General features: G+C 36.3%; 1 protein-coding gene across 3 annotated transcripts in view; it reads left to right on the top strand.

Annotated features, from left to right (window-relative positions):
- The first annotated feature begins 2,383 nt into the window (after positions 1-2,383).
- LOC131038950 (serine/threonine-protein kinase ATM) overlaps positions 2,384-22,492 on the top strand; it is a 417,584-nt gene continuing 397,475 nt past the window's right edge. For 2 of the 3 annotated variants that reach the window (XM_057971562.2, XM_057971563.2), the window contains exons 1-4: positions 2,393-2,613; positions 2,868-2,967; positions 3,066-3,174; positions 6,008-6,151. In XM_057971562.2, the coding sequence (XP_057827545.2) occupies positions 2,899-2,967; positions 3,066-3,174; positions 6,008-6,151 (322 nt within the window). In that variant the 5' untranslated portion in view covers positions 2,393-2,613; positions 2,868-2,898. Of the gene's footprint in view, positions 2,614-2,867; positions 2,968-3,065; positions 3,175-6,007; positions 6,152-22,492 lie in introns of all 3 variants that reach the window. The other variant, XR_009104579.2, reaches the window with a different exon arrangement.

Raw genomic sequence — 22,492 nt, forward strand, 5'->3', positions numbered from 1 at the left:
GAGATAATTGAAATCTTGTAAGGAGTAAAAGGTCTGGAAATTTTCTTTATATGTGATATAATCTTGGCGTTCTTAATACAAATGAATTACAAACATTAAGAAAATTTTCATGTTAGGAATTGTACTATAAAAAGTTGTGCTAGGACATAAAAATGTCTCATATAAGTATGTAAAATATTATCTTTCAATTTAAATTTTGACAACCATTTACACAAATTTTTATTCATAATATTTAATGATAATCACAATCTTAATGACATCATTTAGTAACAAAATAATTCTTAAATAAAATATTAAGTAAAAAATAAATATATAATTAAAAAAATAAAATTAAGAATTGTATACAAAAGTATATATATGATTTATTTTAATGTTATTTTATTTATAAAAAAATATTTTTCTAATTTGAAGAAAAAAATTAATTTACATACAAATATTTAATTTTATTTTAAGATTGTTAAATCATTTTATTCAATTTATTTATAAATAAATTATATATAAATCAATTAAATAAAAAACGATTTCTTTATGTCCAAAATGTCCTTCCATAATAAAATATAAATAAAATTGAGAACGCTAAAGAGGATAATGCTTTTTAAAACTTGCATAAAAATAAGTACCTAAAAATTCTCGTACATAATCAATAAATTTGAAACTATATAAAAAAATATTAAAAATAATAATTATTCATAAATATAGAATATAATAATATTGTTTATTCACTTATGTGAAAGTTAAAATGGTTTTCGTCAAATGTATTTACAAGAAGTTAATATGGTGGTTGCTTTTGTGAATATGAATGCAAAAGAAAAGTGGAAAATAGGTTAAAAAATGGGTAAATAAGTTAGTTTATGTGTCTTTACAAATAATCTATTATGCTTTTCAATAACAAGGCATTTTGCAAGGCATAGCCAATCAAATTGGAAGGAAAATATAAACTATAGATAAAGTATAAATAAATTTTAACATTATAAAATTAATTATATTAAAATATAAATCTATATATTCATTTTATAATTTAATTAGGTATATTATTTTTATGAATTTCATATTTTTTTTGGAAACAATTAGATTATTTTGATAAATGAGTGTCATCTTTACATTAATCAAAAGTTACATAAGAGTGTCTTTATATCCTTTTTGTAGCTCTATTTTAAAGTCTAACATTTGCATGCATTGTATCACAATATTGTTAGTTGAGAAAACTATAATTTGTAGATATTTTACTACATATGTAAATTTAATGATAAACAAATAAATTTTTGAAAAAGAGGTTAAAGCTTCAATTTTTACTTTTGCTGATATCGTAGGATGTGAAAGTTAAAATGATTTTAGTCAAATGTATTTACAAGAAGTTAATATGGTGGTTGCTTTGGTGAATATGAATGCAAAAGAAAAGTGGAAAATAGATTAAAAAATGGGTAAATAAGCTAGTTTATGTGTCTTTACAAATAATCTATTATGCTTTTCAATAACAAGGCATTTTGCAAGGCTTAGATATGCCAATCAAATTGGAGCGAAAATATAAAATATGTTCATATATAAAAGCTAAAACAATAAAGTAGATTGTATGGAAAAAAAATTGAATGATTTAAATTTTTTTTTTTTGGTTGATTGAAACTAGAAAATTTAAATCTAGAGTAGTTAAAATCTGCCCCCTCTACTATAGTTCCATATGAAGATGATTATTACCTTGTATTATCTTTATACATTTATGACTTAGGCTCAATCTTTATAAACTTTCTGAACATTAAATCTTAGCTTTCAAATTAATCGAACATTTCATAAATGAAAATTCACCTCCTTATCCCTTCAAGTGTCCAGAGGTTTTGCAGGCAACAGGACTCAATCCTTGTACTCATCAAGACTCACCTTGTAAATTCACCTCCTTATCCCTTCAAGTGTCCAGAGGTCTTGCAGGCAACAACACTTAATCCTTGGCCCCTGTAAATTTACCAACAACACTTAATCCTTGGCCCCTGTAAATTTACCTCCTTATCCCTTTTAGTGTTCTTGCAGGCAACAAGACTCAATCCTTGGCACTCAGCAAGACTCACCTTGAAAATTCACCTCCTTATCCCTTCAAGTGTTCAGAGGCCTTACACTCAACAAAACTCGATCCCTGATACTCAACAAGATTCACTCCCCGATGGAGTCATTTAGAACTATTCATCACCACCCTTTGAATCTTTAAACTCCTGAATCCATAATTCTTAACTGAAGAAGATTAATCTACGACTTGTGTGCCTTTATTAAATTACCAAACAAATCTAAATTTCTCTTTTAAAAAAGAGAAACAACCCCCTTCCCCCCACCGAAAAAAACTCTCCTCACCTACAAAGAAAAATAGAACATTGTCTCCCCCGAATATATAGAAATTTGAAAAATTCCATCTCTAAATGATAATAGGTATATGAGAGTGACTGCAATGTTTGAAATGACGAAGCGAACACAATGAAACCTCAAAAGTTACTTTCCATAAACCCTAAACCTCCGAGTGTTTAATCAATTCTATCACGGTAACTCAGCTCTTCTCTCCTGGTAAATTCAGCCAACCGAACAATATTATTCGGGGCCGCATTCTCCGCCATTAAATGTCTCCGAATTGACCAGGTAAGCTAAATATTTACTCAATTTACCAGTTTGTCTCAATATACCATACAATTTACATTGCAATCTAGTATTCAGTAAATATACATCTACACTGCATTATGATGTTCAAAGTTATAGCATATTTTGTGAAATGAACATTTAAACATCCTTAGCGTTAAATATGGAAAATTTACAGATTTTATATTATTCAGGTGTTGCAATTTTATCGTTTTAATTTCTATGAATTTCAAGAATTAAATGTTATTATAACACAGGGGGACTGGTGATTGAAGGCCTCTGGGAGTCATGGCCACGGTTCGAGACATAGATGACATTGTTACAAAATTAACATCTGATAAGGCTAAAACTCGGGAGGTATTATGTTGTGATATCAGATATTCTCAAATTATATTTATAAGTCTTGTATTTTAGAGCATGCTGTTTTGTCTAAAAGCAAATTTTGTACAATGCAGGAAGGAATTAAGGTTTTAAACAGCTATTTGGATGGAGGAAGCTGTAGAAGCTTCTGTTTGCTGCTTGATCAACACACTGTTAAGCTTCGGCCACAGGAGATACCTCGCAGTAATTTTTTCATTTGTATTTTTCTTATATTATTTACATCTCGACCTCTCAGCATGTCTGACGCAAGTGTCTCATTTATATTTTTGTTTTATTCCTTGCATCACAACCTCTTTACGTGTGCACCAGAATTAGGCATGACAACCCTCAGGGTTTGTCACAATAATTATAATGACAATTTGCGGAAACTGCCACTGCCCATGGTGTAATCTCGAGATGGAGTTTAAATACAAGATTTTTACGGACTATAGTTTTTTCTTCCGGCCAATATCAGATTTTAAGGAAATAATTCTTATTTTAGAAAAAATACAAAAATTCATTAGCGAATATTCTATACAAACGGCACCTAAAGATTTAAAGCGATTGCATTACCAAAATTTCTAATTATTAGCAGTAAATCCTTTGTTTCTCCTAAAAACTGAGTCTATATTAGAGATATTATCATATTTCTTACTTTATGAAATATTCTATACTTGTATAAAAATTTCTACTTTTTGAAATTTACCATATTTCCTGATCTGTGATAATCGTGGCCATGCTATATTTGCTGACTTGCTAGAATCTTAGAAGGTTCCATAAGCTACTTGAATGCACATTCTCTAGGATATATTTTAGAATTATATCTTTCTTATTTTATAAAGTTTTCAATGCCAAGTTATTGTAAAGCGGTTGCTTAAATGGAATATTTTTAAATAATCTATTTGCCAAATCGCTTGGATAAATGGGTGTTTGAGGGGAGATATATTTGCCTCATAAAAGAATTGATTCTCTATTTAAGAGCACAGTTCAAAAATATGAAGCTGGCGCAGACTTGACAGCCCAAAAATTTGACATGGAATCGGCATGGACTTCGAGAAAAAAAAAAAATTACAGAAAACAAACAGAAATTAATACATTTGGATAACACAGAATTCTATTTTGATTATCAATTTGTCATGATGTAAACATTGCATATGTCATATGCCTCTCAAATTTTTAAATTTCAAAGTTCCAAAATTGAACAATACATTTTAATACAACAAAATTATAAATAATAATTGTATGACAGCATTATAACTGTTCACATATAATCTAAATACAATCTACATCTTCCTCTTCCCTCTTCTAGTGTAACTTAATTTTTCCAGCCTCAAACAAAAATGTGTTTTGGTATCAAAATGATGATTGATTGTTTCTTCAAAAATATCATTATTTTCCTCCAAAGCATCTAACTCTGCTACTTTTTCTGCTGCACTCTCCAAGTCATCAAATCTTCATCCATAAGCATGACATCACTATGTTCTTCACAGCCTAATCAGCAAAAGGATTGATGTTATCCAAGTTGATGGCATTGTGAGGACCCTCCACTTTTTTGTTTCAAAGGCGAAGGTTGTATTGAACAAGACAAGGTCATTGAGTTGCTCTTTGGTCAACTTGTTCTTCTTCTTCATGTGAAAGCACTCAAATAGGCTCCAGTAGTGTTCACACCCAGAAGCACTACAAGGCTGGGGAAAAACACATATAGCTAGCCTCTAAAGATTTGGTGTGTCAGCACAGTAATTCTCCCGCAAAAATATCTACAACAAAATCATTAAAAAGAAAAAAGAGTTAACTAAAAAATATAGAATATTTTCAAACATTTAAGTTTCAAGTTTCTACTTCTAGTAATAAGCTAAAAATTAAACGACTTTTTTTTTACCTAGATGTTGTTTTTCCCTCCTTTGAATTGCATGAGTTGCAAAAAGAAGCCTTCCCTCCACACTCATGTAGACCTCCAACTCATCAAGAACTCTGTCTTTAATCTCATTATATAGCACCATCTTACTGATGCATGAAACGATCTTTGCCATGACCTCCTCATTAGCCTTAAATGTAAAAGAGAAGTAGAACTTTGGGTTTAGTTAATAGGCAAAGGCATGAATCATCTAGTGGACTTGGTTCATCTATTTGCGATCAACGATGCACCAAATGATTTCATATTTTCTTTTGTTTTTTCTAGAGTAAAGCAAAATGGTTTCTTTGGTTCTATCCATGGTCTCATAGAGGCAACCAATCCCCATCCATCGAGTGAAGAATCTTGACCAAAGGTTTTGTCACCAAAAAATTTGAAAACAAAATTTAAATTATTAGAAAAGTAACCCAAAAACATAAAAGCAATAAAAAACAGAGAATTGTTAATTTCACATAAAATTTATGTTCGTATTTGTTACTTTGACTAACTCTACATCAAACTTGCAAACATGCATCAACATTGTCTATCTATGTCTCTCTTTTTTTTTGAAGTTGCATTTATGAGAGAATTTTTAAACAATGAGTAGATTTAAGTTATTTTGTATGGTTATATCATAGGCATTTCTTTTTAGCATACGGTTCTAGATTCTTCTTTGGCAAATAAGGGAAGGATAGTGTCTTGCATCCCGAAATTGCTGGGAGGGACATTCTACTGATGCGCTTGTTCAGAAGGGGGCAGATGGGAAACATTCACCCAACATTAAAGAGATGTTCAATAACATTTTGTACTTGTTTATTCTTCTCTTTATTGAAGAATATATAACTCCATTTTTTTTTCAATAAAAAAGATCTAGGGCAACTCCATCCATTTAAACATTTTCTAATTTAACCTTTTTTCACAAAGGTTTCTTTCTCCAAGTTACACTGTGTTTGAAGGCGTTCATGCTCTCAAGGGATTTCATTTGTAACAACAATTATAGGGACAAATGCATGATTTACAATACTGATTATAAAAGGATGCGAAGCACCTCGCATAATAGAGTAGAGTAATTGAATTATTTATAAATATTATTATTATTTTGTACAGTAATTGAGATAACATCTAATTTACATACTTTCCCTGCAGGTGCTTCATGGCCTTTTCTTCTTGGGGTCCTTTACAAGTGCATTGTGACAGAGGTTTCATTGAGCAAGAAGAGAGGACCCAAGCTTATCTTGGCAAAAACTATTAGAAATTTTGTGCAACATGCAGAAGATGTTAAGCGTTCAGGTAATAGAGACAATACTTATTAAATTCTTCTTGTAAAGATTTACTCTTAAATGATGCATGTAGGTGGCAAAGATGAAATCATTGATTGACTATTTTGTATTATTAGTACTTTCATATGACGTACTGATGAAATTTCATTTCATGGTGGAAAAGAGAAGAGGAGTGAAGAGGTTATATCTGTTTTATGTGATATGTCATTCACATGTTCTGAAAGTGTGACAAGTTTGGAGGAAGTGCAGAATAGATCTACTTTGATATTTGATCATTGTCAAATTATGTTGATATTGCTGTTCCTTACCTTTTTAGAATTTTGGTTAGCAAGTTATTATGTGTTCTGTACTTAATGATCCCCTCCAAGGTCTGATCTGATTTTTCTGATTTGTTTAGGCTTGCTGATTGAAGTTTTTGTGTTTGTTTGCAAAGTTTTTAGTTTGAGTTTCAATGCCGACGATGGAATGGGGTTTACCATAGAACATATGCAAGAAAATATCACTTTTTGAAACCAAATGAAAAGATTATGAAAGACTGATATAAAGTCTGAGTTCTGATTTATTTAGATCAGCAATGCATTCTGTAAAGCGGAAAAATCGAACCCTAGTCGTTCTCCCCTCCCCAACTCCAAGGAGAGAGAAGGGAGAGTCACTAGGGTTGATGGTTTTCACTTAGGGGAGACTTTACATTCAAAAGAGGGGTTGAAACCCACAAGATCCAATCCCACGCAATGCAAGATTGGATTCTATATGAGTTTCAAGGGTTGTGACATCAAGGATACCCTCTTTTGTAAAGAATGTAGATAGAAAGATCGAACTAGGAATGCATGTAAAGTAGGAAATATTCGCTTATAAATAGAGATAGGGATATGGGATGAAGCTGCGGACCTGGAATTAGCAGTAAAATGTCGAGACGGTGCTGTTCTGCAAATTTGAGCGAAAGTTGACAGGACGATGGCGCCCGGTGTGCACACGGTCCTCCGAAAAATCCGCGAAACGAAGGGGGATCTGTTTGTCTCTGCACAAGGATTCCAGATCTTCAATTATAGCCGCGTACCTGCAACCTACACACAGAAAAGAGAGGACGATTGGGGGGTTAGGGATGAGGGGTTTGCCTTTAGGTCAAACCCCGGTTTTGGAATTAACCAAGAAATGAGAATGCTGTAAATGTAAATGTTTGTAATGTAAACAAGTACTGATACCTTGTTGTAAGAATGTTTGTATTCTTACATGCGAAGGTGTAATGTATGTAGTATGTTGTATGTTGTATGTGATCTCCTCTTCAATGGTTGAATCCTTGTCTTGAATGCAACACCTAGCCTTGAATGGAGACTTAGAATGCTCAATTGCTTGAAGGAATGCTTGAATGCTTGAATGTTTGAATGCTTGAATGCTTGAATATCGTTTCCGCCTTTTTTCCATCTACGAAAATGGGAGAGGAAATGTAGTTTATATACTTGTCAATTAGGGCTGATAGACTGATTTTCCCGACCTTAGGCCGACCAGGAAACATTATTTTCCAATTTGCAAACTTAAAGACCCGATGCCCACAAGAGACCGGGCCCAAAATAGGGCCAGGGACCAGGGCGTTGGGCGCCATGGTCCCACCTCCCGGGACAGCAGGGTGCAAGGAGGGATCAGGCCAGGGTGCAGAAAAATGCAGTTTTTGATGTCATGAACAAGTTTCGGGGTCTCCATTTAGGTTCCGTGTTGCATCGCCATCGTGAAGACCCAAATGCAGTCGAAATTGCAAGTGTCGCAATTTTAGGACGCTACACATTCTATCAGAATTAGAGAATTGAGACACCATGAACCAGAATTTACATACCTGGAAGTCTAGCGCTCAACTAGATGAGGAATTTTATTGAAGAACTGAAGGGGACACTTGAATAGGGGTGTCCAACTTGCTAAGGGGCGCCAATTGGTTTTATTTGAAGCAACAATAATTATTGAAAACAAATAATGAAAGTAACCATGGAAATGCTAAACCCTATGCCTAGCCCCCAGGCAAGATTATTGAATCAAACAATGAATCTCTAATGTGCATCACAAACTGCTCCTTAATTTATTCCTGGTAACTGAACGGATTACAAATTTGCTGTTGGTAATTGTTAATCAAGAAATCCACACGAACTCCAATGCTGATCCCAAATGGTACAGCCTGTAGAAGGAATGGTACGGCTGCAAGGAGAGAAGTATGGCTGTCCTGGATATTGTACGGCTGGAAAATGAGGCTTTAGACCCTCCAAATCTGCTCACAATCGCCTATGTCTGCTGCAATCAAATTTTATTGAAAACCCTTGCTGAGAATTTCACCAAACAATGACCAATCGACCTCTAGGTGGCATTATTTAATATTGAATAAACCTGATCTGAATGCACCACATCCCAGGTACCTTATTGCTGAACAAACCTGTTAAATCTGCCTGAAAATAATCATCCAATGTAGCACAAATGGGAACCTTGTGTAAATTCCCCACAATGGTGAATTGGGTTTTCGTCCAATTCACAATTCTTCAAGGGATTTCGTCCGTAGAAAATACCTAGCATAAGCTGCAATGTGAAAGAATTCTGAAAAATCATCCATCATAATTGATCAAATAGAGAAATGAATTCTCTTTTATAATACCCTTCTCACTTTTGAACTCCAACGCCTCCCTTTGCAATTTTTAATTTTTCTTTTAAATCTTGGTGCCCAAGCCAAGGGTGGCGTCCAAGTTGGGTGAGATAAAATAATTTCACTTAAATGTTATAAAGTTACTTTATGATTTTAATTTTATGAAGTTACTTTATAATTTAACTTTATAAAGTCTCTTCAACGAAATTTTCTATTTTTAGCATCAAGTAACTTCACAATAAAATAACTTTATTTGCTCATGATAATGCAAATAAAATGCTAATCTCTAGTGTTGAAAATCCTCTCATGCCAAGAAAATCACTCCCTAACCATTGGATTTGCCTATGGAGATGGATAATAGGCAAATTTCATCATCTAAGTGATCGTCTAGGAAATAGGGGACATTACAATATTCCCTTCTTGGGATTGCTTGCCCTCGAGCAACTGCAAATCTGGATGCTGAAGTATCATCCTCCTTCCCACATGGTATCCTCCAAAGGCAAGTCCTTCCAACGAACCAAATATTCTCTAATCACTTTGCTCCTCAACCTCCTCTCCCTCATGTCCAAAATTTTAGCAGGAATCAAAATCAATCGACCCTCCTCATCCAATGGAGGCAACTTTCCCACTTCTGCTTTGGAATAGGCAAAGGTTGTAGAAGACCCGCTGGGAAAGTATGCTCTGACTTGTTCTGCTGACAAGTCACACACTCACATACATGGCGCAAGACATCATTTTTGAGACCTTTCCATTAGAATCTCTCTTTAACTTGCCTATATATCTTGAAATACGCAGGATGTCCTGCAAGTGGTGTGTCATGGATGGCGCCCAAGATCTTATCCTTCAATTTGGATCCGGGTACCAAATATATCTTGTTCTTATAATAGATAACATCGTCAAGTACTATGTATCTATCATCGTGAATCTTACCATCCATGATCTTGCATGCAAATTGATTCTTGGAATACAAAACTAAAAGTTGAGACTTTCAGTTTGCTGAAATCTCACTCATAGAGCAAAGTGTAGAAACTGTAGGCCTCCTAGAAAGTGCGTTAGCTACAACATTCTTCTTCCCCTTGACATACTCAATGTCAAAATCATATGCCTGTATCTTGCTAACTCATTTTTGCTGGCGCTCATTAAACTCTCTCTGCTCAAGAAAGTATTTCAAATTGTTGTGGTCGGTCCTTACCACACCCCAGGTACCTTATTGCTGAACAAACCTGTTAAATCTGCCTGAAAATAATCATCCAATGTAGCACAAATGGGAACCTTGTGTAAATTCCCCACAATGGTGAATTGGGTTTTCGTCCAATTCACAATTCTTGAAGGGATTTCGTCCGTAGAAAATACCTAGCATAAGCTGCAATGTGAAAGAATTCTGAAAAATCATCCATCATAATTGATCAATAGAGAAATGAATTCTCTTTTATAATACCCTTCTCACTTTTGAACTCCAACGCCTCCCTTTGCAATTTTTAATTTTTCTTTTAAATCCTGGTGCCCAAGCCAAGGGTGGCGTCCAAGTTGGGTGAGATAAAATAATTTCACTTAAATGTTATAAAGTTACTTTATGATTTTAATTTTATAAAGTTACTTTATAATTTAACTTTATAAAGTCTCTTCAACGAAATTTTCTATTTGTAGCAACAAGTAACTTCACAATAAAATAACATTATTTGCTCATGATAATGCCAATAAAATGCTAATCTCTAGTGTTGAAAATCCTCTCATGCCAAGAAAACCACCCCCTAACCATTGGATTTGCCTATGGAGATGGATAATAGGCAAATCTCATCATCTAAGTGATCGTCTAGGAAATAGGGGACATTACAATATTCAAAGATATGGAAACCTAGATTAGTTGCTCAAAAACTTCATAGGTTTGAAAGAACATGATTTTGCCAAAAACGTCAAAAGAAGCAACACATGATTTTGTAAAAAAACCATCAAAATTTTTTGCAGAAAAACACGGTTTGCCCTAGAAACCTTAGGTGCGACCCAAAAACAAGCTGCAAGAAACCATTATTTTGTGGAAAAAATCATGCAAAACCCTTGTAATATCCTAGATATTTTTTTTGGTTTTTAAGACCAATAATAATCATCCACAAACAGATAACCCGTTAAGGTTAGAAAGCATAAACTCAAAGCTTGCTGAAAAATGTAACCCTTCCACTTTCTGATCACCAAGTGCCCAATTTGGGAAGGTGAGAGCATACGGTGAATAAGGGACTGTTAGAACTCAAATCTGCCAAAAACGTCAAAAGAAGCAACACATGATTTTGTAAAAAAACCATCAAAATTTTTTGCAGAAAAACACGGTTTGCTCTAGAAACCTTAGGTGTGACCCAAAAACAAGCTGCAAGAAACCATTATTTTGTGGAAAAAATCATGCAAAACCCTTGTAATATTCCAGATATTTCTTTTGGTTTTTAAGACCAATAATAATCATCCACAAACAGATAACCTGTTAAGGTTAGAAAGCATAAACTCAAAGCTTGCTGAAAAATGTAACCCTTCCACTTTCTGATCACCAAGTGCCCAATTTGGGAAGGTGAGAGCATACGGTGAATAGGGGACTGTTAGAACTCAAATCTGCTGAAAAGATAAGGTGAATACAATACTGGGCGGCAAGCCAACCCCTTCCTCTTATCCAGTGGGAAAGCAAGAAACTTGGCAGTGAACTAGCCAAGAGAAACATACAGCAGACACAAATCACTCAACCGCGGTATTTCAGCGGGAGGACTGAATTACAAATAAACTCAACTCGACCACTTATGCAGCGGGAGGACCATTACAACCAATCATCACTCGATCGCTTATGCAGCGGGAGGACAGAATTACAATTTAACTGAAATAGGCGGCAAGCTAGCCTCTTCCACTTTTCAGCGGGATGAGAGTTTACAAGCCAAAATTGGTTAGTAGTACTACTACTTACCCTTACAATAATAAAGAGAGTGAGAGAAGAAGAGTAATGCTGAACATCCAAATAATAAGCATGAAATTATGCTAACATCAAAATCTGCAGGCTGGAAATGCAAAACCAGCAGCCTATGGACTCACTAAAACACTCATAACTCTCTCTTTACTCACCCAATTCACCCCAAATCAGTTCTAAACCAATACTAAACCAACAACAATGAAATCAAACCCAAAGGAAGCTATCAAAACACTCTTATTTATTTAGCACGCTTCCCAATGCACCTCCTAAACCCAACACCTAACTAGAGAATTTCGATTTGCATTATAAAAATCCACACTCAGTGCAAGGTGCTAAAAACTTACAAGGTGAATCGCCAGTAGCAGGAAAGATGAATGAGCCGGTACCCGGAATGATGGAATTGTCTGGCCAAGAGGTATGAGCAAAATGTAGTTTCAGCAACTCCGCGACCAGCAACCAGAAAACACTCCAATCCCACACTAAACACTCCACAATCTGCAATACTCACTCACTAACAGCAACGGAAACACCAGGACACAGCTAGGTACTATCTTCCAAGTACGAAATTGAGACTTAGCTAGGAAGCCACACTTCGAAGATCAGATTTTCAGTCACCAAACCGGCAACATAACGATGCAATTTTCATAAGATATCCAAATGGGAGGCCAAGCACCTGTATTTATAGTTTTTTCCCTTTGAAATTCAATTGTAAATGCTCACAAATTCACCTCTCCAAATTTCATTTCATTTCACTAACATATGGCATCCAAATGACATTTCATTCCATTTCCTAAGGTGGCCGCCCAAGTTGCATTTTAACCAATAATTAAACAAGTTCAAACTTGCCTAAGTCTTCAACAATAACTTAATGCATTCTCCAAATTTCAACGCCTAACTTAGGGAAATATAAAATTGATATTAGATATAAATGTCTTTTCCTAAGTCGCTCAATATATCATTAATCAGTAATAAAATAATTAAATATTAAACCTTAGGATAAGGAAATAATATTTAATTAAATCACTTGTGACTCCAATCTTGATTATCAGCAAAGTCCAGGATGAAGCTGAGCAATGAAGACCATTGAACTGCTACAACAACAAGACCCTGTCCAAACCGCTAAAAATATAATTGCTCAATACTGCCACTTACTAAAAATAGTAAGTCATGGAATACTCCTCCAAAAATACATGATCTTCGCACTCGGAGAAAGAGCTTGGAAAGCTCAGTAAGACAACATCATCCAAACAGCCAAACCCCAACTTACTAAAAATAGTAAGTTCTCACTTCACCAAAGAATCACATGCATGTTATGCCACCCTGGAGCTCATGAAAAACCCATAAGGAAACCATAGACAAAACTGTAGAATTCCCTCCTGGTAAACCCTAAAAAGCTCGAGCAAAACTCCACAAAAATTGGAAACCCTAATTCTCCTTTCCAAATAGCCTACGGGTCTCCGGAATAGGCCAATGGACCACTGAACTAATCACTGCGGAGAAGGGGACATTACAACCCTCCCTAATCTTTAAGGAAAATATCATGCAAAACCACTCCATGATTTTTTGTGGAATTTTTTTTAGAAAACCCCAAAAACAACAACACCCTTCATGTTTTTTGTGGAAAAAAATCAGAAAATCCTTTGGCAAAGAAAGAACCCATGAATAGAAAGATGGCCAAAAACCCTTCAGGAAATGCCTTCAAAAATCTTCAATAAAAACCTCAATTTTTTTTTTCAGAAAAAAAAGATCAAAAACCCCTTATAAAAATTTCTCACGAAAATTTTAGGAAAAAACCACGATTTTTTAAAAAAAATCGTCAAATCTTCTGAAAATACTTTCAGGTAACAACATCACTACGATTTTTCATAAAAAATCATAAAAAACTTTTGGAAATAAATTCTAGGTTACCACAAATTTTAAAAAAAACTGTCAAAAGATCTTTCCCTGCTTTGATACCATGAAATGGTAATTGATTATTCAATAACTACAAAAGGAGATGAAAGCTCCTAAAATAGAGATTACAAGAGGATTTTTCCATAATGAAAACAATTGAGAATGGAAACACAAAAGACAGAAAGGAAACTTCCTAAAACTAACTAAAGATGAAAGACGTGAAAGGAAGTTTCTAAATACTAACTAAAGGACTAAGATGACCATTATTTTAATAGGATGTTGTCTAACTGGAGAAACAATTTTATTGGGTGTACGTAGAAAAGGGCAGAAGAAAGTTGTGATTTCTTCTTCCTCTACTTTAGCGGCTAAGGATACCCCTGTTTCCAGTGGCCCTAAAGGTAACCCTGAGGTTTCTATGGGTGAGAAAGAGGGTAGTATGGGTCAAAACCTCCAGTCTCCCCCTCTGTCGCCCCTTGGTACTACTACTACTAATATTGGTGTTACGGTTCATGAGGATCTTCATCCTAAATGTGCCGAGCTCAATGATAAGAAGGAGGACTATGAGGATGTGCTAGGGATGACAAGGGAACATGCCATTGATACCTTTAGTATGTTTAAGTGGCTGTTTCATGAGTTGAAAGAGGTCAGACTTAATCAGAGGGCACTGGGAAGCAAAATGGAGGCCATTCCTGTGGGTAATATTCAAGGCAATCAAAAAGAGGCTGGGCAGTGGTCGGAGGAGAAGAAAAAATCGATGTTGGATTGCATTCAAAGGGCTGGAGAAGGTATTGACCAAATGAAAAAAGGGTTTGAGGACATAATCTCCAAGTTGGAAGCTGGCTATGAGAAAATCTAGACTACCCTTAAGACTATTATGTCTAGCAGCCATAAGATTGTCAAGCAAACTGCTGATGCCATGAATGCAATGGTTAACAACTTCGATAAAATGCAACAGGACAAAACTGTTGTTACCATTGGAGATGATACTGATGTGATCCAAGCTGATGAAGGACCCAGTAAGAGGACGCAAGGCAACATGAAGAAGAAAGCGGCCACTCAGAACGAGGACTACAAAGAAATTAAGGCTGTAGCTGAAAAGATGAGTACCCTGGAGGCGGATGTGGCTGAAACCCTCAAGAGCCTCATGTAGCTAGTTTGTTGGTTCTGTTTGTTTGTGTGTTCGGTCTTTCTGCTCGCTTTTTGCTGTCCGTCTGGGCTTTTGTTGTCTTTTTGGCTGCTGTTTGTAATGTTCAATACTTCGTAGCCTATCTTGTTTTGGATACTTTTTTTGCTTTGATCTTTTAGAATCCATTTTGTAAAGGGTTTCAGGGCCCCTTCAAAACCTGTTTTTGCCTTAATCCAAAACAATTTTATTGGGTGTGCGTCTAGATTACAAATATTTGCAACTTCTGGTGGAAATTGAAGTAGCAAAGATTGATGCAATACGAGTCATATCATCCAAAACTTTTGCTTTCCATCTTTTATTTGTGCAACTGCTATAAGTTAATTACTTTTCAATTTGGTTTCCTACTCAAGCCTTGTTGATCTGTACTTGCTCTTTCAAGAAATTCTATTCCTTTCCTTCTTTCTTCTATTATTTTATTGAAACGACTATTAAAGGCTATGTTAATTATGCCAAGCAAATAATGGATATGTGCTAGTTGCGTATTCAGGCTTTTTTAAACCGGCTTGATTATGATTGAGATGTAAACAATGGCCTAGTGTAACATGAAACAACCCATGCAAATTTGAAATAACAACTTTTACATCTTTTCAGCAGAAAAGGAGGGAAAAACTACCTTTTTTTTTGAACATCAAATAACTAAAAGGAAACTTGTCTTAACTGAAAATTTGAATCAAACATAGATCTATGCTATGAGCAAAAATAGTAGTTACGAATGTATAACATTTCAATTAAACGAAAAGAGAGGTTTAGAAAATACATTTCTCTTGATACCAATATCTTGAACTTTTAAAACTTTACCAGCAACCAACGAGGTAGGAAAGTATCATTAGGGTGCTTTTCCGTCCAACCACTCATGCCATCCTAACTGGTGGATAATCCTACACATCCCTAGTCGGTCATACACCATAGGCTACCCCTAATTAGCATGACCTCTGATTGGGTTGTGTATCTGGATTAACAAACTGGTTGACGCTAGTTAATGAAGTTATTGTTTGTAGCCTTACTTGGTCGAATTTAAATTCACAAAGGTGTTCAAGTCATCGTGTTTGTCTCTATGCTAACTGCATTCTGACTCTATGAGGCTCATTGGTTGTCATATATGTTTTGACTCAAGTTTCCCATGTGGTTCAACAAACTCGAGATGACCTATACTCTCATAAGTAACCTTTCTTTGACAAAACCCTAGATTAATTTAATACGAAGTTCATACTTGTGCCCTTAAGCTAGCAACTTGCTCTCTTACGAGTACAAGGATGAATCCAAGCTAAATGAATATGTAAAATTCACCATCCTTTTAATGAACGAATGTTCTGTACAAATTTACCAATCTTAAGTACAACAGTTGAAGAGTTCATATTTCACACAGTCTCAAACTGTTTACACGAGAAGTAGCCCATACTTGGCCTTTATTAACTGGTATCTGCCATTAAATCGCAAAAGATTAACATATGATGCCCTTTTTCACACATGAATATTACATGAGATATCAAACAGTCAATAGTTCTCTATAGTCTGGCATGTTTGATTGTATCGGCTGGTACTTTACCTCATCCTGAGGTTAAAGGCCTTAATTTATTTTAGATGTAAATTGTTCCCTTCTAGTTTCATTGTAGCATAGTTTAAACCGATATACTTACCTTAGTGCAGTAAAGATGAGATAGGCAACATGCTGCTATCTCCCTCATCAGCATTAGCTTTTATGTTCCGTATGTATTATGAGCATTTGTGCTGCTAATGTACCGTCTATTGAAACTATACATCTTTGTATGAATGCCAAACCGCATTAGTAAGCAGTGAAGCTATGTATTTCTATACATATGACTCTGTATTAAGAGGTGCTATAAGCTCCCTTGCCTATCAAATCTTTCCGCACTAAGGTATTGCTTACTAAAGTCTAGGTGCTCCTATAGTATTTGTTATGTTCAATTGCATTAAAGAGCACTGAAATACTACTCTTGCTTGTCGTTTCTTACCAAGCCGAAGATAACTTAACCATCTTGACTGGCACTCTGGAATGAGCACCTTCTTGGCCAAAGGTTTTCAAATAGCTGCAATCACATTTAAGTGTGAAATCAAAGTTCCACCCTTCTCGGCTGCAACTTAAGGTTCTAGGACATAGGTCCAGAAACAAGTAAGATCTAGCTTATGGTGGACCATATTTGTACTCACATAGAGACTCTTGGCCATACAATAGTTTACATGATTTTTGTTATCCGCACTAATTCTCATTAGAAGTTTTTGATTAATTTTTCTCATAAATCATTGCATAAATTATCAGAGTATACAACTAAACACCTAGGTTAGGAGAGGTAAATGACCTAAGAGCCAGTAGCTGCTCATATAAGCTTTAATTTGGAATGACCATCTTGCATGACATGTCTCTACTGTCGATGCCATGTTTGAGCATATTTTCTTCCATAATTAAATTGCTAACCGCATTACATGATTTTGCTGTTTGCTCTTACACATTTTCCTTCCAAAACTAGGGTTTAATTTTCAACATGTGAAAGATAAGGTAATGCTCAAAATGAATGATCAGCCTCACTGCTGTTATATTTTCCAGATTGGATAATTCTGAGACAGCTCAAATTAAAAAGCAATTTCTTCATATTACAAGTCTTTTGGATATGCACACTCTCTAATTTGAGTGGTAATGTTTCGTATATCTTTTACCAACTATGTTCTACATGTTTTCGGATTATAACACACACACACACACACACACATGTTGATTTTATGGTAGTGCTCGTATATATGTTGATTTTATGGTAGTGCTCGTTAACCACAGGCAAACATCAGATCTGTTGCCTTCCCAACCATAGATGATAAGCTCTTATCGTCACCCTCGAGCACGCTACATGTCCTTCATGTTATTGAATTCATATTTATTGATGCAATCATGGCCTTGCATATATATGAATCAATACCTCCTAATAGACCTCAAGTCGGCCGTATACTTTTGGCGCCAAGGATATGATTAGACCTATATATTACAAGTTATATATGAGTCTCCCTTAGTTGCAAGTTACATTTAACTTAATCACAAGTTACACACAAGTGGTTCGCCCAAATAGGACCTGACCCAAATTAGACTCATACAACTGAGATATCCAAATGCCAAGGCTGACAGGCCACTTGGCATTTTGTGCACTATGTCGTCCCTAGAAGGGATCCGACCTAGCTACACAACAACACTCCCTCTTAGCTAGGGAGGATTCCTTCTGAATAACCAAGTCACATAGTGAGTACCACCATGGCTACTCCCATGAATAATACGTTCACCATAGCTACTCCCAGAGGGTGAACAAGCACATCATGGAATTTCTTCCATGATACTTGTTGACGTTTTTTTTATGACAGCGTCGAACACAGAATAAAGTTGCGTAATGGTCACTTCACTCTCTCTTGATCAAAGTGCGATTGTATGCTAAGATTGCAAGAAGTTCAAACAATCGACTCCAAGGTTCCTTCAATACGTGGACGTGACTCAGTTGGCTGATGTGTTTGCTGGTAATCCAAGGGGCCTTACGTTTGCATCATTCTTTCACTTCTTTGCTTTGGCTGGAACTCCATCATCGGATATGGCAATTCTGCGATGCTGCTGCTTCGAACGGACTAAAATGAACTGAAAGTAAAGGGGAAAAGGGTTTAGAAGGATCTAAATTCTACTCCTAAGGGCAATGATAACAATGAATAGTGCTTTGGTGGACAAATTCCAAATAAACCAAGCTCTGCTTCGCCAAGACCAACTACAACTCCGCAAGAACCGGTGCAATCTTCTGGGGATGCTAGAGGATTTTCAAATCGAGAAAGTACATTTGAATACCCAAAAACGACGCAATCCAAACGACTATCCATAATCGAATTCAGCACAAATTTAGGGGGCTCAGACTAACTTTACACTGCAACTTACAATCAGCAAGATGCAAAAAGTATGAACCATGGAAATTCATCAAACACCATTACATTCTCCATTGAAATTAAAGCACTTTACTATTTCTAATCTAAGTGAGGAAGGTGAAACCATGCAAGTTTTGAAAAAATAATTGAAGTGGACACCATCAGAGAACAATGTTTCACTATTATTTTCTCAAAAAAACTTATCGCAACAATTTCATACAAAGCTCCCTCCTCTTTACAAATGAGGGGGGTCACCCCTTATATAGGCTTCAAGCTTTGGCTACATGCAAAACCTTAATTAGGGTTTTCCCTAAAAGATTCTCCACTCAAGATGCAACAAGGTGGGAATCTCCAATTAATAACCCATCATGCCCATATACAATTAATTCAAAAGTACCCAAAATAGCATCCACTGCGCATTAAATGCACCACCTCCTTCAAATTCGCCCAACATGCGTTGAATATTCATCCATGCAAAAATCACCCCATTATGTCATAAATGCTCCATCATTTCCACATGCGGTGGCTGCATGCAAAAGGAATCTGTCATAAATTCAACATGCAATGACCAGGTTGCCATTTGGTCAAATATTCCGGTAATGAATGCGCCACTCTACTGGCACGTGTTCAATAGATCCTCGCCATGCAAGTGGACCCCGCCGTCGTATATCCGCTCCTGCACATGTGGAATTGTTGGAGAGGGAAAATTCGATTCAAGAATAATTTTCTTGAAGTCTCTTCAACTTTCCTTGCTCAGAGAAGGTTTTTCATCATTTCTGCACATTTCCTATTTTTTAGGAAAATTTCCAAATTAGGGTTCCGCGGTCCAGGAGAGAGAAAATTCTCCTACGAATCCAAATCTGTAAAACTTTTGCAATCTGGATGTGATTTGATGCCCGAGAATGGATTTTTCAAATTTTTCCCTGGAGGGGAAATTTCTTGTTCAGTTCATCCCTAATTCCTTCCTTGCCTTAGAAATTTTATGTTCAATTCATCCTTGGGTGTATTTCTTCCTTGCTTGGAATTTTGTCCCGAAGGAAGGAATTTCCAATACTTAGCCAAATTTTCTTCTTTCTTGGAATTCTGTCCTGAAGGAAGGAATTTCCAACACTTAGCCAAATTTTCACGTTTTTTAGGCACTCTGTCATGACAGAAGGAATTTCCAACACTTAGTCAATTTTTCACCTTTCTTGGAATTATGTCCTGAAGGAAGGAATTTCCATTCTTTGTGAATTGTCCATGTCTCTTTTTCAACATCCCTATTTTTTAGGGATCCTCCTAAAATTTAGGAGCCAGGTTCATTGGATGAAGAATGTCACCCCGATTCTGAATCTATAAAATTTTCCACATTTGGTTGGGATTTGGTGTCTTAAAATAGGATAATCGAAAATTCGCCCGAGGGGAATTCTGCTTTTTATTCCTCCTTGACTCCTTGGATTCCGTGCCTTACGCAAAATTTCAATTTTTAGCTTGGGTGAAATTTTCACCATGCCAAGGATTCATGGATTTCCCTCCTGTGAATGCCTTCTTCAATTCAGCGCCCCAGCCCAGACCTGGGCGCATTTTGGAGATGTCCATGGAGAGGTGGAATTTTCCACTTGTGAATGCATTTCTCATTTTGGCGCCCCGGCCCTGACCTGGGCGCATTTTGGAGATGTCCATAGAGAGGTGGAATTTTCCACTTGTGAATGCATTTCTCATTTTGGTGCCCGAGCCTTGACCTGGGCGCATTTTGGAGATGTCCATGGAGAGGTGGAATTTTCCACTTGTGAATGCATTTCTCATTTTGGCGCCCCAGCCCTGACCTGGGCGCATTTTGGAGATGTCCATGGAGAGGTGGAATTTTCCACTTGTGAATGCATTTCTCATTTTGGCGCCCCAGCCTTGACCTGGGTGCATTTTGGCCATGTCCATGGACACATGGAATTTTCCATCATTTCAGGCTCTTCGTTAGGATATATATATGAAATATAACATTCAAGTATAAGAGGCATTAAGTTATATTTCATATATATTGTCAGGATGTTTGAGAGTGGTTTCAGGTCCATAGGAATCATAATGCAAATTCTGGATTTTGGAAGATCTTCCAAATTTCCAGACTTAGTCAAATTTCAGGCCATTTTCGGATCAGGATGACATTGGTGAATTTCTGGACTTGGATGATTTTGAATGCTTTCCTCTTCTGGAATAGGAGTTCCAAACTTAACCATTTTTGATCCAACTTGTCTGCCTTCTGACTTTTCCGGATTTAGAAATGGTCTTCAGGAACGTTCAGTCTTCAGCGTCTTCAGAGATATTCAGCTTTTAGTGTTTTCCTGTGAAGATCCTGCCAAAAATAGATTTTCCCAAATAGTAAGTGTTTCAAAATGTCAAGGTTTGGGCAAAATAGGTCAGAAAAGCACTTACTAAAAATAGAAACTTACTAAAAATAGAACTTACTAAAAATAGAACTTACTAAAAATAGTAAGTTTGATTTTTGGCAAAATTAGACCAATTCGGGACTCAGTAAAATCCCTAAAAAATAGGAACTTTCTAAAAATAGAAAGTTGCTCTGTTTTGGCTCAAATTTTATTGGGAGGTTCCTTGAAGGGTCCTAATTCCAGTTGTATGTTCAGTTTTTTCAAAACCCTAACAGAAACCCCCTAAAATCTAGGATAGAAGGCAAAAACCCTAAAAAGGGACAAAACATGCCCTAGACTTCACCAAACTCGCTCAAACAAAAAGCAGATTTAATCAATATGACCCCCAAACACTTGCAAAGCAGAGAGATTGGCAAGATTGCTGCGAAAAGACCACAAAAACGCAAGCCAAAAAACCGGGAGGGACTAAAAAGAAGGGGGTTTGCAATGGGGCGATGTGTTAAAACGTCACAACAATACCCACCATACCTACTTGCAGAGGGTGGGCCCACCATGCCTACTCGCAAAGGGTGGATCCACCATACCTACTCGCAGAGGGTGGAACGAGGGCTCTAACCTCAGACTTCTCCCAAAGAAGAATGCATCACCATCATGCCTACTCACAGAGGGTGGATCTACCATACCTACTCACAAAGGGTGGAACGAGGGCTTTCACCTCAAACCTCTCCCAGAGAAGAATGCGTTAATGAAAGGATGAGGCTTCCTCTGAAGCTAAAGGAAACATGCTCTTTATGAAGCTGAAAAACAAGCTCCCTCTGAAGCAAATATCAACCTTCGTCCAAGGTTACTTATGATGATATGTCAAACTCCCTCTGAATGCTGATTCTTCCTCTGCGAAGAAATGCAAGCAATCTTCCTTCCTTGAATGCAATCTCTGATTCGTCCTGGAAGCACTTTTATAATTTTGCTCAGTAATGGAATTTCCATTCACTTGGATTGATCACACCGAAGCACCTAGTGATGATTTGATGGTTGTGTGAACTTTGGTCCTTGCCATCACTCATCATTTGTCCACAATATCTGCTCCGTGCATAGCTTAAGCATCATCTGAAAAACTGCCTTTAATACCATCCACAACAAAGTGATGGACCAACCACATAAATGTGACAAAAATCCACCTGTAGCAGGGTGTGCCAGAATGCTAAGCTGTAGTGCCCATCTTAGGACAAACGTTAGATGATCTTCAAGAGCGACATAAGTAAGAACTCGAATAACTGGACCTTCAGTTGCAGTATCATCCGATTCGCAACCCCATTCAATTATGCCTATGTAGGCTTCTGCGAAACGAATGCTTCATGTGACTCTCGAAGCTTCTAGGATGATGTGAGAGCTGTTGCAAGGTGTTATTGCACGGAGGCCTTCTCCACCATTCCTGATCGTTAGGTGCCTCCATT

The sequence above is a fragment of the Cryptomeria japonica genome, chromosome 3, assembly GCF_030272615.1.
Source record: "Cryptomeria japonica chromosome 3, Sugi_1.0, whole genome shotgun sequence".
NCBI lineage: Eukaryota > Viridiplantae > Streptophyta > Pinopsida > Cupressales > Cupressaceae > Cryptomeria > Cryptomeria japonica.